This window comes from Amblyomma maculatum, chromosome 7 (genome assembly GCF_055883805.1).
Source record: "Amblyomma maculatum isolate TAMU_Amacu chromosome 7, ASM5588380v1, whole genome shotgun sequence".
NCBI classification, from domain to species: domain Eukaryota; kingdom Metazoa; phylum Arthropoda; class Arachnida; order Ixodida; family Ixodidae; genus Amblyomma; species Amblyomma maculatum.
The window spans coordinates 10,507,649-10,522,163 of NC_139350.1; the positions used below are offsets into that span (position 1 = coordinate 10,507,649).

The 14,515-nt window shown below is 45.9% G+C and overlaps 1 protein-coding gene across 1 annotated transcript in view; it reads right to left on the bottom strand.

Moving 5' to 3' along the window:
* Positions 1-12,800, bottom strand: part of LOC146182709 (uncharacterized) — a 39,841-nt gene extending 27,041 nt beyond the window's left edge. Inside the window, exon 1 of the mRNA XM_084609588.1 lies at positions 11,982-12,800. Within this exon, the coding sequence (XP_084465714.1) occupies positions 11,982-12,800 (819 nt within the window). The remainder of the gene's footprint in view (positions 1-11,981) is intronic.
* Positions 12,801-14,515: the final 1,715 nt, after the last annotated feature.

A 14,515-nucleotide genomic window follows, 5' to 3' on the forward strand; every position in this document is an offset into this window, starting at 1 on the left:
CTCTTTGCTAGAGCTAAGTTGCTGAAGAAAGAAAACAAATGGCAGCATCTCTGGACTGACAATTGTCGCATACTTGCGCGTGAGACTGACGTGAGCACGGTCTTCCGCATAAGCACAGAAACAGACCTTCAGGTCTTCCACTAGTTCATACACATTCATGGCTTCTGGCGGCGCTGAAACCTTAGACACTCCGCTATCTCCTGATAAGTTTCATCATATCTTGGAAAATAGTAGTCATTCTCTGATCCATTTCAATGCACGCCGCCTCAGGAAGAACCTTGAATCTATAGATAATTTTATCATCTCACTTCAGCACTCGTTCTCTTTCATCTGCGTTTCGGAGACCTGGCTTTACACTTCTGATGGCAATCTATTTGGTTTTACATCTTATCTTCCAGAGTATTGTCATCGCTCGTCTAGCAGCCACGGAGGCACTGCAATTTTTATTTCTCCTGAAATTTCTTACCAGCGTAGATGTGATCTTGCTCTGAATTATCCGCAATGCGATTCTGTTTGGATAGAAGCTAACCATTCTCTCTTTTCCCCTGACTCACGAAAGTTGGTACTCGGCTGCATTTACTGCTCACCGTCTTCATCAATCCCGGAGTTTTTGTTAGCATTAGACACCACATTATATAAGCTATCCTTCGAAAACAAAAATGTTTTGATTCTCGGTGACATTAACATTAACATTTTAGATACAGATAACCCTAATGTTGTTTCCTATACCGATTGCTTCAGTGGGTTCGGCTACGAATCTATCATCAATGCTCCAACGAGGTGTACTTCCAGTGGATCCTCTGCTTTAATCGACCATGCCCTGACAAATATATCACCCTCTCCCCTCTCAGGGGTCATTGAACTTGACATTACGGATCATTTTCCTATTTTCGTTACACACAGTAAACCATCCCGTCCTCCACGGTCAATTGCCTACACTTCCAGATTCAACAGCGAAGATTTTGTTAACGCTATCAGTAACACAGACTGGTCTCCATGCCTCTTGTCCAGCAATCCGGAGGGAGCAAAGGAGTGTTTTTGTCACCTTCTTTCCAATTGCATATCTGAGAGTACAACAATATCTTAATGTAAAAAAAAATTACAAATTTCCCCATAATCCATGGCTTACAAATAGTTTATTAAGTACCATGCGTCGAAAAGAAAATCTGTACAGAAAAACGAAGAAACAGCCTTTTAGAGCTTCCTTGAAAGTCCGCTACAAAAAATACTCCATTGTTCTGAACAACTTACTTAAACACGCGAAAAGATCGTACTATGAACACGAACTGTGTAAAAACGCTAACAACACTAAAAAGCAATGGAGACTCCTGAGCGAATTCCTCAATTTGCCCTGCGCTAACAATGCCCCTACTGAAATTAATTTCAATTGTACTGTCTACACTGAGCCATTTGACATCGCGAATGCTTTCAGCGACTTCTTTTCTGAGCCACATAACCGACTTCCACTTCCGCCGGAGCTAGATTTGAAACGCACTAATCAATCTTTCTTTCTTTTTCCTGTCTCCCCTTGTGAAATCGAGTTGATTATTAATAGCCTCAAGGACACTAGTCCTGGAATTGATAACATATCCTCACGGCACCTAAAACTTGTTGCTAATCTAGTTTCTATACCACTTTGTCATATTATTAATCTCATCTTAAAGAACGGCGTTTTTCCTGCTTGCCTTAAGATAGCGAAAGTCATTCCGGTCTTCAAAAAAGGTGACAGACAAACAATATTTAACTATCATCCAATATCTATTTTATCATCTCTTAGTAAGGTAATTGAAAAATTAATAGTCAGCCGTTTAGACAATTATCTAAATAAATTTAATATTATTACCCCTTGTCAGTTTGGTTTTAGGTCCGGCAGTTCAACTAACTTGGCTCTTATCTCTTTGACTGAATTTATTAAGCAAGGCAGTGACAATGGCGAATTTTTTGGTTCTGTGTTTTTAGATTTCATAAATGCTTTTGATACGAATAACCATTTGATTTTGCTACAGAAACTAGAATGTTATGGCATAGTAGGCCCTGTATCTCTTTCTGAAAAGCTACTTACAAGATCGTAAACAAATAATTAATATTATTGGAACTACCTCTCTAGATAAAACTATTAACCAAGGTGTTCCTCAGGGATCTATTTTAGGAACTTTACTGTTCATATTATATATTAACGACCTTCCTACCTCCATTAGTCCAACTCATTGTGTTTTATACGCGGATGATACTACCGTGTCATTATCTAACAGGTTCATTAAGGATCTTACTGTTGATTTGAATACCGTTTTGAGTAACATAACAAAATGGTGTCTTAATAACCACCTGGTTATTAACCCTACTAAAACAAAGTTTTTAATCTTCAAAAGTTGGCAGAAAATCCTTCCGTGCACTCCTACGTTAACCCTCTGTCCTTACACTATCCCAGCTTCTGATAACACTAGCTTTCTTGGCGTTATTCTTGATTCTGCACTTAAATTCTCAGCCCACATCACTCATCTGAAAAAAACATCTATGTTTGGCATCCTAGTTGTCATTAAAGCACGCCCATATTTCCTTGTTACATTCTCTTATCTCTGTATTATGCTTTCATTCACAGTCGCCTCACTTACGGGATTGTCGTTTGGGGAAATACAACTGCAATTTATCGTCTGCACCGCATATACAAAATCAGACCATCCGCATTACCACCTGCAGCACTTTTTCCACTAGCGCTCGTCCCTTATTATATGAACATCATATCTTATCAGCCCACCAGCTCTTTCAGTATCACCTTGTAATCGCGTTCTTTAAGCTTTTGAATGGCAGCTTGGAATTTCCAGTTTGTTAATCCGTTACTACTTTCGAACTATAACTCTACAAGATTTGCAACGAATAACAATTTACTACTCCCGAAAGTTCGTGCTAATTATGGAAAAATGACGACATCTTTTGCAGCCATTTCATTTTGGAACTCATTGCCTTTAACACTGAAAACTTATATGCCCTTGCCCACATTTAAGAATAACTTGAAGGAATATTTGTTGAATTGCAGATGTTTTATATTTTTTTATTTCTGATACCTGTGTTAGTGCCTTCGTTTTTGTGTAAAACTACTGATTCGCCTAATTCCTGAGTTAGTGCCTTTGTTTTTGTGTAAAAATACCGATTTGCCATGTTTTGTATGTTATAACCTTTTGCCAACTTTGCTGTTATTATTTATTTTGTTGTAGTGATCTATCGAGGGTTCCGGTGCAGTCTTACGTCTATGGGACCCTCGTCTGTTTTTTTATACATTTTGTAAATATGTTCAATCTAATAAACTTTCACTTTCACTTTCAAAAAAAAAAAAAACTCTTTAACCAAAGGTCTCGTCAGACTCTCACGATGTCGTGGGTAATCCTTCGGGACCTACTCGCAAGACATCGCGAAATTTACTACATGAAGATTCACCGCCGCTTAAATTGATTATTTGCGATGTAATGAAAATGATTTGGTTCCTTTGGCTAAAGGGCCTCCTTCGAAGGTGATCTTGTACTCGAGTTGCATCCGACAGTAGTGTGCTCACTAGGTTCAACTCCATGCGCTTTGTTCATTTAGTCGCCGCTTACAATCTTCGAGAAAATTTCATCCAGTCAACGCAGCCATATATTCCCGCATACAAAAACAAATCCATGCATGTAGACAAGTATGAAAACGAGCAAACCTCAGTCTGCTCCTGTTATGTATTAGATTTAGACTAAATATGCACTTCTTTCTCGAAGTTTCTGCATGCGCTTTTAGGCTTGCAGGGACTGGACAACATATTCCTCGGTTGCTGTTCTTTAGAGTGCCCTGATAACGCAATCACATGGCTAGATAGTTGTGCACTTAATACCAGTGGAAATGCTACCATGGCAGCTGGTTATACATAGGGAACGCATGCAACATTGATTTTTTTCAGGTTGGGCTTAACACTTTAAACCTTTCTAGCACTTTGATCGAAAATGTCTTCAGGATTAATCATTTACACGTTGCGTGATTACTGAACCTCGATGTCCCACAAGTGAACTAAAATAAGGGACTTCGTAAACGTGGATGGGTTTCAAGCCCGAGGCGCTGCAAACAGAAGAGCACTGCTTCCTTTGCATTAGACTACTACAACACCGCGGAGACGAACTTCCTGTGTGCTTTACTGCCACTTTCAAGCACTTTATTTCTGCAGGTATGTTTTTTAATGAACCTCCTTCAGGGCACAATGAATTGAAACACACCGCCATAGCACTGACCTCATAAACTGCGGTCACCTGCCTCAAAGTATTCTAGTGCGATGCCACCAATGCCCACAATCTCCGTTTCGCCGATCTTTCTCTGAAGCCTGCCTCACCTTAAAAAAGCAAACTTTGAGCCGAACCGGGACCGAGGTGAGACTAGATGAAATTCCGCACTTCATTCTTACATGATCGAATAAAAACTGAAGAGATTGCAGTGAGGCATAGAAAAGAAAACGACAGAAATAAGATTTAGTAGCAGGTTTTTGGCAGGTTAGTGGGTGCAGTATTGAAATTGGATTAGAGCGGCGACACACAAGCAGAAGAAAAAAAACGAAGTGACCGGATATAGCACTAAGTACCAACTCGGGCATTTAATTCATCGGCCAGCCGCTTATATAAAGCAGCTGCTCATATCAACCATCCAAATAGGACAAACAGGTAGGAAGAAATCAAAACAACTGATGCCCCACCATCACACGAAATGAAGGCTGTATGGAGTATACGACGTTCTTCGAACATCCGACGAAGCACTTTTGATGTCGTTTTAATATACCGCTGATATGTGGTAAGGGGTACATTGAACAAAATGAGTTGTGCCTTAACTAGAGGTTAAGGGAGCACGCAAAAGATGTTATAAATAGTTCGGGCAGCAAAATGAGAACGCACAATAACAAATGTCGTAACTGTGCCTAAGGCAAATATTATGGGGCTGCTGAGATGTAGGACGCAGCAGCTAGAATAGAGTTTATTGAACTTCATAGGATTGCAAAGTCCAGTGACTTGTCTGTCAGCAACCCCTCAATTTTGCATTGAAAAAAAAAACAGAACTGAAATATACCCCGCTGTAAGCAATCTGGCTGTACAGATCTACATCGTGCTTTGACGGGACATCAGTTTTATTTTATTCCTTCCTACATTTACCTGTCATTCGGGTTTTTGATATGAGCGGCGGCTGTATATAATAAACACATCGGCCAACAAAATGCCTGAGTTTTTAGCTATCGTTCTGTGCCGTTACTTCCCACTTTATAGTGTTTGTCTGTCTGCGCTCTAAAATAATGTGTATTTTGTAAGAAATAGCGTTAAAATACAGGAAGCTCCATAGTGGATCAACGAAACAAGGATTGCTCACAAGAAATGGGCTTAGACAAGGCTTGGGGTTTTTGGTTCATGGAGTTTAGCGTCCCAAACCGACTCAGACGACAGGACAGGCTGTAGTAGAGGGCTCAAGAAGTTTCGGCAATCTTGGATTCTTTAATGTGCACTGGCATCGTGTAGCACACGGGTTACTTGTTTTACCTCCATCGAAAAGCTCCCGCCGCGGCCGGGATTCTATCCCACATCCTTGAGTACATCATACGAGAACATAACCTATGCGCCGCTCCGGCAGGTCACCCAAGAAAGGCGTGTAACACGACGATAAGTTAAGCGATGGTAGCTGAATGTAAGAAACTCAGCCACAAGGGAAGTCAAGCATAGTGGGGAGTTGGTAGAACGTTGTACGGACGAGTTCGATTAGGACGTTTGCTAGAAATATGTGTATGCAGCTGGCAAAGGAACGTGTCTGTTGGAGGTATATGGGAGAGACTTTTACATTACAGTGGTTATGGTCTGGGCATGTCGATAATGATTGGAAGCTTCATTTAGCACTCCGTACGCAATTTCTGCTTCAAGGAGTCACATCAAAATGCAAATAAAGATCGGCTGGGCAAATTTTTCTAGATCACTGCAATCATACTTTGTCGAGTACCGCAAGCCCGGTTTTAAGATCGCGTTCTTTGGCCTGTCTATAACGAGTGTTGCATACGCGTCACTAAGGCATTGTTGTATGTCAGTTTCCTGACTTCGGTCGTGCGTTCAGGATAAAAATATCCATAGAGACAACTTGAATTATTCTTGAAACCAACATTGAATGAAAAGACGTGATTTCCTCGGATATGGAGTTAATCGTGGGCATTAAAGCCTGACTGTTCTGGGGAATTTTATTTCAGACATTCTCATACGGCAATCAAGATAATGGCATTATTACGGCTTAACAAGCCCTGTCATTGCTCCCAGAAAATTCAATTCACTCCCAGCCTTGAGAATGTGGTTACCACCAAGCGCCTCAGAATGTGTAGCACCTTAGAGAACCTGAAGAGGAGATCAAGCAGTGGAAATATTTTGTTCCAGAGTAGCCAGTAAACCTGCCGAACCATGATCCTAAGTTGCCACTTCAGATATCCAACAGAGGCAGTCTCGGCTGGAGCCTCTTGAGACCTTCAGCTTACCGGATTAAAGCTGAGCTCCGCCGAGAGCCCCCAGAGCAATGTAATGCGAGGCAAAACGCTCAGCGTGTAAGGAGAACATTTCGAGTGTCAAAAAGCAAGCAAATGTTCCTTCCAGCAGTTATGTTCGCGTTCAGTTAACTAATCTTTTTTATTGTTATGGGGAGGAAAGCCAATGAGTAGAGGAGAACATCTGCTGCTGTGGGCCGTATAAAGTACATCGCCCTGGCGTCTTGTGATGCAACAAGCTCATACAGGAGAAGAGGGATACGATGGCCGATTGATGTTAGATTACAAGGCGACAACGGCTTGCAGCTATCATGATTCAACAAAGAATCCTGGTACAGGACGCTTTCTGGCCTCAGGTCGCCATGATCCCCCAGCAGAAGCTCAGGAACGTCCTGCTTGGCAATGGCGGAGGGATTTCGTGGCAAGTGGTTTCGTCTTGGGTCCGTGGGGTCTTCTGTTCAGAGTCTCGGCAGTGGGGTCATCACGTCAGTCGGGTCTTTCATATTGCCCTGTAGTCATCTGGGTGATGTCTTAGTCGGTGTTATCATTTGGTCTCTTCTTCGTGTCTTGTGGGTGGGGCAGAGGAACGCCAAGGCCTCGTCGAGTCCGGCAAACAGGGGAACAGCCAGGCGATGTGCTCCGTAGAACAAGCTGCTGACAGCGCTCAGGGCCAGGATAACAAGTAATGCCGACGTACCCCAAACCTTCAACCAAAATGTTACAGTCCTCAGGCAGATGAACATAGAAGAACAGAGAGAAAATGGCCGATGATCGTGAGATGAGTTTAAGGAATCTTAGTGAGTGCTGCTCGAGCTCTAAAACACTGTGTGCAGGGGATAAAAATTAGTTGTAATTTACCTCTGGTTAATCCTGGTTGAATTGCGATAGGCAACAGAGGAAGCTTCTTTTGCCTGTTACATTATAGCCCTATCGCGCCCTATCAGTGTAAGGTGCTACATTATTTAAGACACGCTCATCCTTCACGAGTATGGCACGAAAGTGTAATCTACCAGCCCACATATAAATGAGAAGGGTTCAGTGCTGCTGAACCGAATTTGGAGTTAAAGCATTATTAGCTGCCGGTGACCAAGCGTTCTTCTTCATACTCGTAGCTGTTTAATGTCAACCGTGGCCCTTCCTTGGTCCACAGGATGGGTTGAATCCTGGTGCAGAATTGCTATCGCAATAAAAATGTGGTCGCAGCTTCATGGGGATCCAAAGAAAACGGCCGATTTCGGGAAAGAGTGCCTTCGCACTTTACAGAACCGCTTTTCAGATGATGTTCATCCAGCATAAGGAATCGTGGCTCAACCTTGATGATGATGATGGCGATGACTTCAGACAAAATGGAATATACCCAAGGCAACGTATTGGCCAGGGTGCATTGTAGACAGTAAATATATATGGTCAAGGACTGTTGTATTCAGATAAATATTGTTACGTGGAAGATTTACAGTCCCAAAGCTGTCCGCACAACTAACGTTGATGAGGGCACCGATTTCACAACACTCAGCGTCGTCGTCTTCTCCGAGTCTGTTGCACTTCTTCATCCTCATCACGAACAACGAATACAGCTAAGTACCACTACCCCCCTGCGGGAAAAGCACAGTCCCGGTGCGGTCTATGTTAGCGAAATAGAACGTTGGTGATAGGGATTTAGACGGGACACATGCACTATTTCGGAGGTTGGAGCTGTGGACGGGGATTTCGGAACCAATGATTCAACTTCGTAGGTGACGTCGGTCACAGAGCGCAAAACACGGTAAGGGCCAGTGTAACGGGGCAAACGTTTTTCACACAAGCCCACTCGATGGCACGGGAGCCACAGCAAAACGAGAGATTCAGGAGTGTAGTGGACATCACGGTGGCGGCTGTCGTACCGGATCTTTTGAGAGTCTTGGGAAGCAGAGAGCCTGGCATGAGCTATCTGGCGGGCATCATGAGCGCGGGTAACGGCATCACTGGTGTAAGTACTGGTGGCGTCTGCCGCGGGTAGAGAGGTGTCGAAGGGTAGTAATGGGTGTTGGCCAAATAATAAATAAAATGGGGAGTATCCAGCGGTAGAATAGACAGATGAATTGTAGGCGAATGTGACAAAGGGGAGATGAACGTCCCAATCTCGATGGTCGTCAGACACATACATGGCCAGCATGTCTGTGAGGGTACGGTTTAGACGTTCCGTGAGGGCGTTGATCTGGGGTGATATGCGGTGGTGAATTTTTGGCGGACGGAGCACGAACGGAGAATTTCGTCAACCACTCGCGACAGGAAACAGCGGCCACGGTCAGTTAGTAGTTCGCGAGGAGCACCATGATGAAGAATTACGTTTTCTAGCAGGAAGTCAGCGACGTCTGTGGCGCAGCTGGTCGGGATGGCTCGAGTAATAGCGTACCGAGTAGCGCAATCGGTGGCGATGGCGATCCATTTCCAGCCGAGGTGGAAACTGGAAAGGGGCCAAGGAGGTCAACGCCTATACGGGAAAACGGGTCAGTTGGTATGGGTATCTGCTGCATATGACCTGAAGGCGAAATTGTGGGCTTCTTCCGACGCTGACACAGTTCACATAAGGCAATGTACTGCTGGACAGAGCGGTAGAGCCCCGGCCAGTAGAAACGTCGGCGCAGGCTGTCGTATGTGCAAGAGACACCCAAGTGGCCAGCCGTGGGAGCATCATGGAACTGTTCAAGGATGGTGGAACGCAGGTGTTGGGGAACGACGAGCAAAAGATCTGTGCCATCTGGTCGCATATTACGTCGGTATAGGGTGTTCTCGTGGAGCACAAATAAGGCGAGAGATGGGTCAGGGCGTTCGGAGGTAAGACGGAGGATAATGGAATGCAGAGAAGGATCTAAGTGCTGTTCCTTGGCAATGTTGCAAAGGCGGAGACAGACAAGACATATGCATCATCGTCAGAGTCTGTAGGACTAGGGGAGTCGACGGGATGACATGACAAACAGTCTGCATCTTGGTGAAGCCGGCCGGACTTGTAGACGACGGAAAAGGTGTATTCTTGTAATCGTAGCGCCCAGCGCCCCAAACGGCCAGTAGCATCTTTGAGAGAGGAAAGCCAGCACAAGGCATGGTGGTCTGTTATCACAGTAAAATGGCCGCCAAACAAATAAGGGTGGAATTTCGTAATAGCCCAGACAAGCGCCAGGCACTCTCGCTCTGTAATAGAATAATTTTGTTCGGGTGTTGAGAGGAGGCGGCTGGCATACGCAATCACCCTTGTACGGCCGTGTTGTCGCTGAGCAAATATAGCTCCTACTCCATGACCACTTGCGTCGGTACGGAGTTCAGTATTGGCGGAAGGGTTGAAGTGGGCCAAGGCTAGTGGAGTAGTTAGAGCAGCAATAAGCTCTGAGAAAGCTGCAACTTGTTCAGACCCCCAATAGAATGAAACGTCTTTCTTGAGGAGTTGGGTGAGCGGACAAGAAAGGACTGCGAAGTTCGGGACGAATCGTCGGAAATAAGAACATAGGCCAATAAAGCTTCGCACATCGCTGGATGAACGCGGCGTGGGAAAATCTCTGACGGTACGTATCTTGTCAGGGTCAGGCTGAACACCGGAAGCATTAACCAAGTGACCAAGCACTTTGATTTCCCGATGGTCGAAACTGCATTTCTTTGAGTTGAGTTGAAGGCCGGCGCGGCGGAATAGCTCGAGAATGGTAGAAAGGCGAGAGGTGGCGGTCAAAAGTGGACGAGAAAACAATCTAAGTAACAAAGACAAGTCGTCCACTTGAAGCCGCGCAGCAATGAGACCATCATCCGTTCGAAAGTTGCTGGGGCGTTACATAGGCCAAAAGGCATGATTTTGAATTGATAAAGGCCGTCAGGGGTGATGAACGCTGTTTTTTCACGGTCTCTCTTGTCGAAAGAAATCTGCCAGTAGCCGGAACGAAGGTCGATGGATGAAAAGTAGCTGGCTCCGTGCAAACTATCAAGCGCGTCGTCGATGCGCGTAAGAGGATATACATCTTTTTTGGTTATCTTATTCAAATGACGGTAGTCAACGCAGAATCTCCAACTGTTATCCTTCTTCTTGACCAACACGACAGGGGATGCCCAGGGGCTACTGGAAGGCTCGACTATGTCGTTCGCTAACATCTTTTCGACCTCCGTTTGAATGACGCGTCGCTCGGCAAGCGAAACGCGATAGGGCCGCCTGTGAATAGGACTGGCGTCACCGGTGTCAGTGTGGTGGGTGACAACTGTTGTTTGACCCAATGGGCGGGTACCGAAGTCGAAAAGGTCACTGTAGGTAAACAAAAGCTTATGTAACACAGCGGCGAATTCAGGTTGCAGATCAGCTGCAATCATGCTGTTAAGCGGATCAGGGCGCGATGTGGACGACGAGGGGTTGTTGGCAGGGACGGCAGTTGTATGATCTGTAGACAGAGCTGAAATGGCACAATCGGTAATCGGGGACAGCGAAGCTAATGAAATTCCCTCGGGCAGAACTTGAGTTGAAAAGCTGAAGTTAAGGACAGGGAGAGTGGTGCGGTTCTGGGAGATGTGTACAATTAGATGAGGAAGGGTGACGTGCCGCTGTAGCATGACATCAGTAATGGGACAAGCGAGATAATCGCCATCTGGGACGGGTGGAAATGGCGACATAGGGATGTAAACGGCAGTTTCAGGAGGAAGGCGGCTAAATTGTGCTGATCGAAGGCGGCGTGAGCAGGAGGGGTCTTAGAGCAGAGCGGAAGGTCCAAGCGAAGTAGGCCGCTAGAGCAGTCAATAAGGGCAGAGTGGGCTGTTAAGAAGTCAATGCCAAGGATAACATCGTAGGTGCATTCATGTAGGACGGTGAACAACACTGGCGCATGACGGTCAGCAATTGTAACTCGCGCCGTACACATGCCAACCACGGCAGCAGGGCTGCCATTGGTGACGCGAACTGTGGACGAGACGGCTGGCGTAAGGACTTTCTTGAGGCGGCGGCGAAATGAGGAGCTGAGAACGGACAGTTGGGCGCCTGTATCAATTTGAGCAGAAACGGGAACTCCATCCACAAGGACGTCGATACGGTTATTTTGTAGGGCAGGGGTCAACAGAGGTTTTTCGGTACGGGTAATAAATTCAGCGTCACCTCCGGGAGCTGCATTGGCTAGTTTTCCGGTACGTGGCCAGAATATGACGGTGGCGAACTGCGGCGAGGAAGAGGAGAACGCAAACGTCGTGCTTGCGGGGATGGTGAAAGGTTGGCAGCACGGACAGTAGAACCGGGGTCAGCAAGGGTCTGGTCGGCGCAAGGTGGGGAATAGCGAGGGGCATAGTCTCCGCGGCGGTCGACATAGGTGTACTGACGAGATGGCGTGTACCAGCGACTACGGCAGTGGCGGGAAATGTGGCCAATGCGAGAACAAGCAAAACAGATGGGGCGATTGTCGTGGGTACGCCATTCATTTGGGTCGCGGTAACGATATCGGGGCGAGAAACCAGCGTTGGCTGAGGTGGCATCAATTACTGGAGGGGCATGTCCTGAATCGGTGGTGTCGGTTGTGCTGGTAGAAGGGAGGCCCATATTCGCAACCTCTTGGCGAACAACAGCCTTAATAAGTGATATGGTAGCCAGGGTGTTGTCGGGTGAATGCGACAGCGAGGCCGCGGGAGTCATTGCCTCAAGCTCTTGGCGGACAATGCATGTCAAAGTGCTGTCGTTAGCAGGCGGTCGGGGAGTCGGGATATCGATACAGGAGGAGCTAGCAGCAGTGTTCGGCAGCCGGCCGAAAGGGTGAGATATGCGCCTCTGTTTCGCTTGCTCGAAACGTCGGCACAGCTGTAGCACAGAGTCCACGGTGGAGCCATCCCTGCACAACAGGAGGTTGAAGGCATCGTCGGCAATGCCTTTTACTATATGGCCGACTTTATGCTCCTCAGGCATGCCTTGGTCGACTTTGCGGCATAGAGACAGGACGTCTTGGATGCAAGTAAGATAAGACTCCGAAGACGTTTGGGCGTGAGAGGCGAGAGCTTTTTTGGCTGCAGTGTAGCGGCCAATAGGCTTTCCGAATAGGTCGTGCAGCTTCTGTTTGCAAATATCCCAAGATGTTAGCTCGTCTTCGTGGGTTTCAAACCACACCCGCACGGTCCCAGCCAAGTAAAGTATTACATTTGCGAGCATGAGTGTGGCATCCCACCTGTTGGGCTTGCTAACGCGCTCGTATAGGGCTAGCCAGTCGTCTACGTCGACGTCGTCGGTCCCGCAGAAGGCTCCGGGGTCACGGGGATGGGCCATTACAACAGCGGGTGCGGCGGCTGTAGAGGTAGAGGCGTCGGTTATCATCGTGGTGGTTCCGATGTGGCGGCCGCTGCGGAGATCCAGCTTGTGACAGGGGATCGAATAGATTCACCTCCACCAAGAGATGCTACGTGGAAGATTTACAGTCCCAAAGCAGTCCGCACAACTAACGTTGATGAGGGCACCGATTTCACGACAATCAGCGTCGTCGTCTTCTCCGAGTCTGTTGCACTTCTTCATCCTCATCACGAACAGCGAATACAGCTAACTAACAATATGAATGTTTAGCTAGAATTTGGAAACAATAAAAAGGAAAACAAAAAGTAATGAATTCATACCTAGCATATGAATCTACCTGTTGAAATTATGTAATCATAAATAGAATCGCACACTGGTTTTAAGGCATATCCCTTGATGCTTGCCCCGAAGGAGTGGAGAACTAGAATGTTTAGCGGAAGGCCTAATCTCGAAAGGGGAGTCGCTAAGTAAATTTTGTGGAGAGATGCGAACCTCCGGCAGAAGAGAAAAAAATGATCTATGGATTCCATTTCGTTGCAACTCTGACCGAGGTTAGTAGTGAATAGCCCCGAACGACACAAATACAGATTAAGCTTCGGTAATCTGCAACGCCAGAGATCCATAGACAATTCACATAGCCTTAAAACAAACATGCGGCCACGTCAAGGCCATCTGAGGTGTTGGTAATCTAGTGCAGAAAGGAGAAGCTCGTTACTGAGGTGATGGAAAAACTGTAAATTTTGAAATCGTGCTTAAGGACGTAAATGATATTAGGTATGCTTGGAACAAGAGGTCCACTAAGAGTGGATTTTGCTTTAAAAATCTGCCCTTTAATTATATGGAATACAACAGTGGTCAGGGACCCATTGAAAACGCAAATCTGAAATGTGAGGACGAAGAAAAAATAACGGGAACGGCAAAGCAGAGCGTCCTTCGAATTTTCGATCGTTGACAGCATGGATAGGCTGTCAGAACGAGAGATACCCTAGAAATATTATTATGGAGTTTAGTCAAGGCCCACTCAATGACCAGAAAATCAGCAGCGATAATTGGCGTATAGTTTGGGACCCGAAGTGCATAACTCCAGTCCAGATCCTGGGGGTATATGCCAATAGCTGTTTTTTCATCCTGCTGACAGGCATCTGTAAAAATGGCAATATGGCTCGAAATATTGTCTAGGTAATCCTTTATAAGGGCATTTTATACATTGGCAGACAAATGCTTAGCATTCCCTGGGGGGGGGGGTGTTATCAAATGAGATTATAGTATCAGGCCGCCGGTGGTTAACTTGTACTAAAGAGGTTATTGATACGGGAAGTTTCAACAGCAGGCAATTAGTGAACACAACCTGAGGGAGCTTGTACCTAGGCCAAGTATTGTCAAAGATGTATGATGGAATCGAAGAAAGTATGGGCTTAGCCACTCCAGGGACAGACTCCAAAGACCCTTAATATGTTCGCACAGTGATAAGCTCAAACCGCAAATTGAGATTAGGTATCCGAGCTTCCAAGAATAGCAAAGCATTGGCCACTGATTTGGGCAGACCAAAACAAAGGCGCAGAGCTCACCGTTCCAAAACATACGGGGGCTTAAGCTTGTACCTTGGGCACCCAGAAAAGAGAATGGAGCCGAATTCAAGTATTGGTCGTACGTAGGTCTTATAAAGCAAGAGCAGAGTTTCCCGACGCATAACATATTTTTTATTGCTGATTCTTATCCACCCGCCAAGGGCACGTTCACCT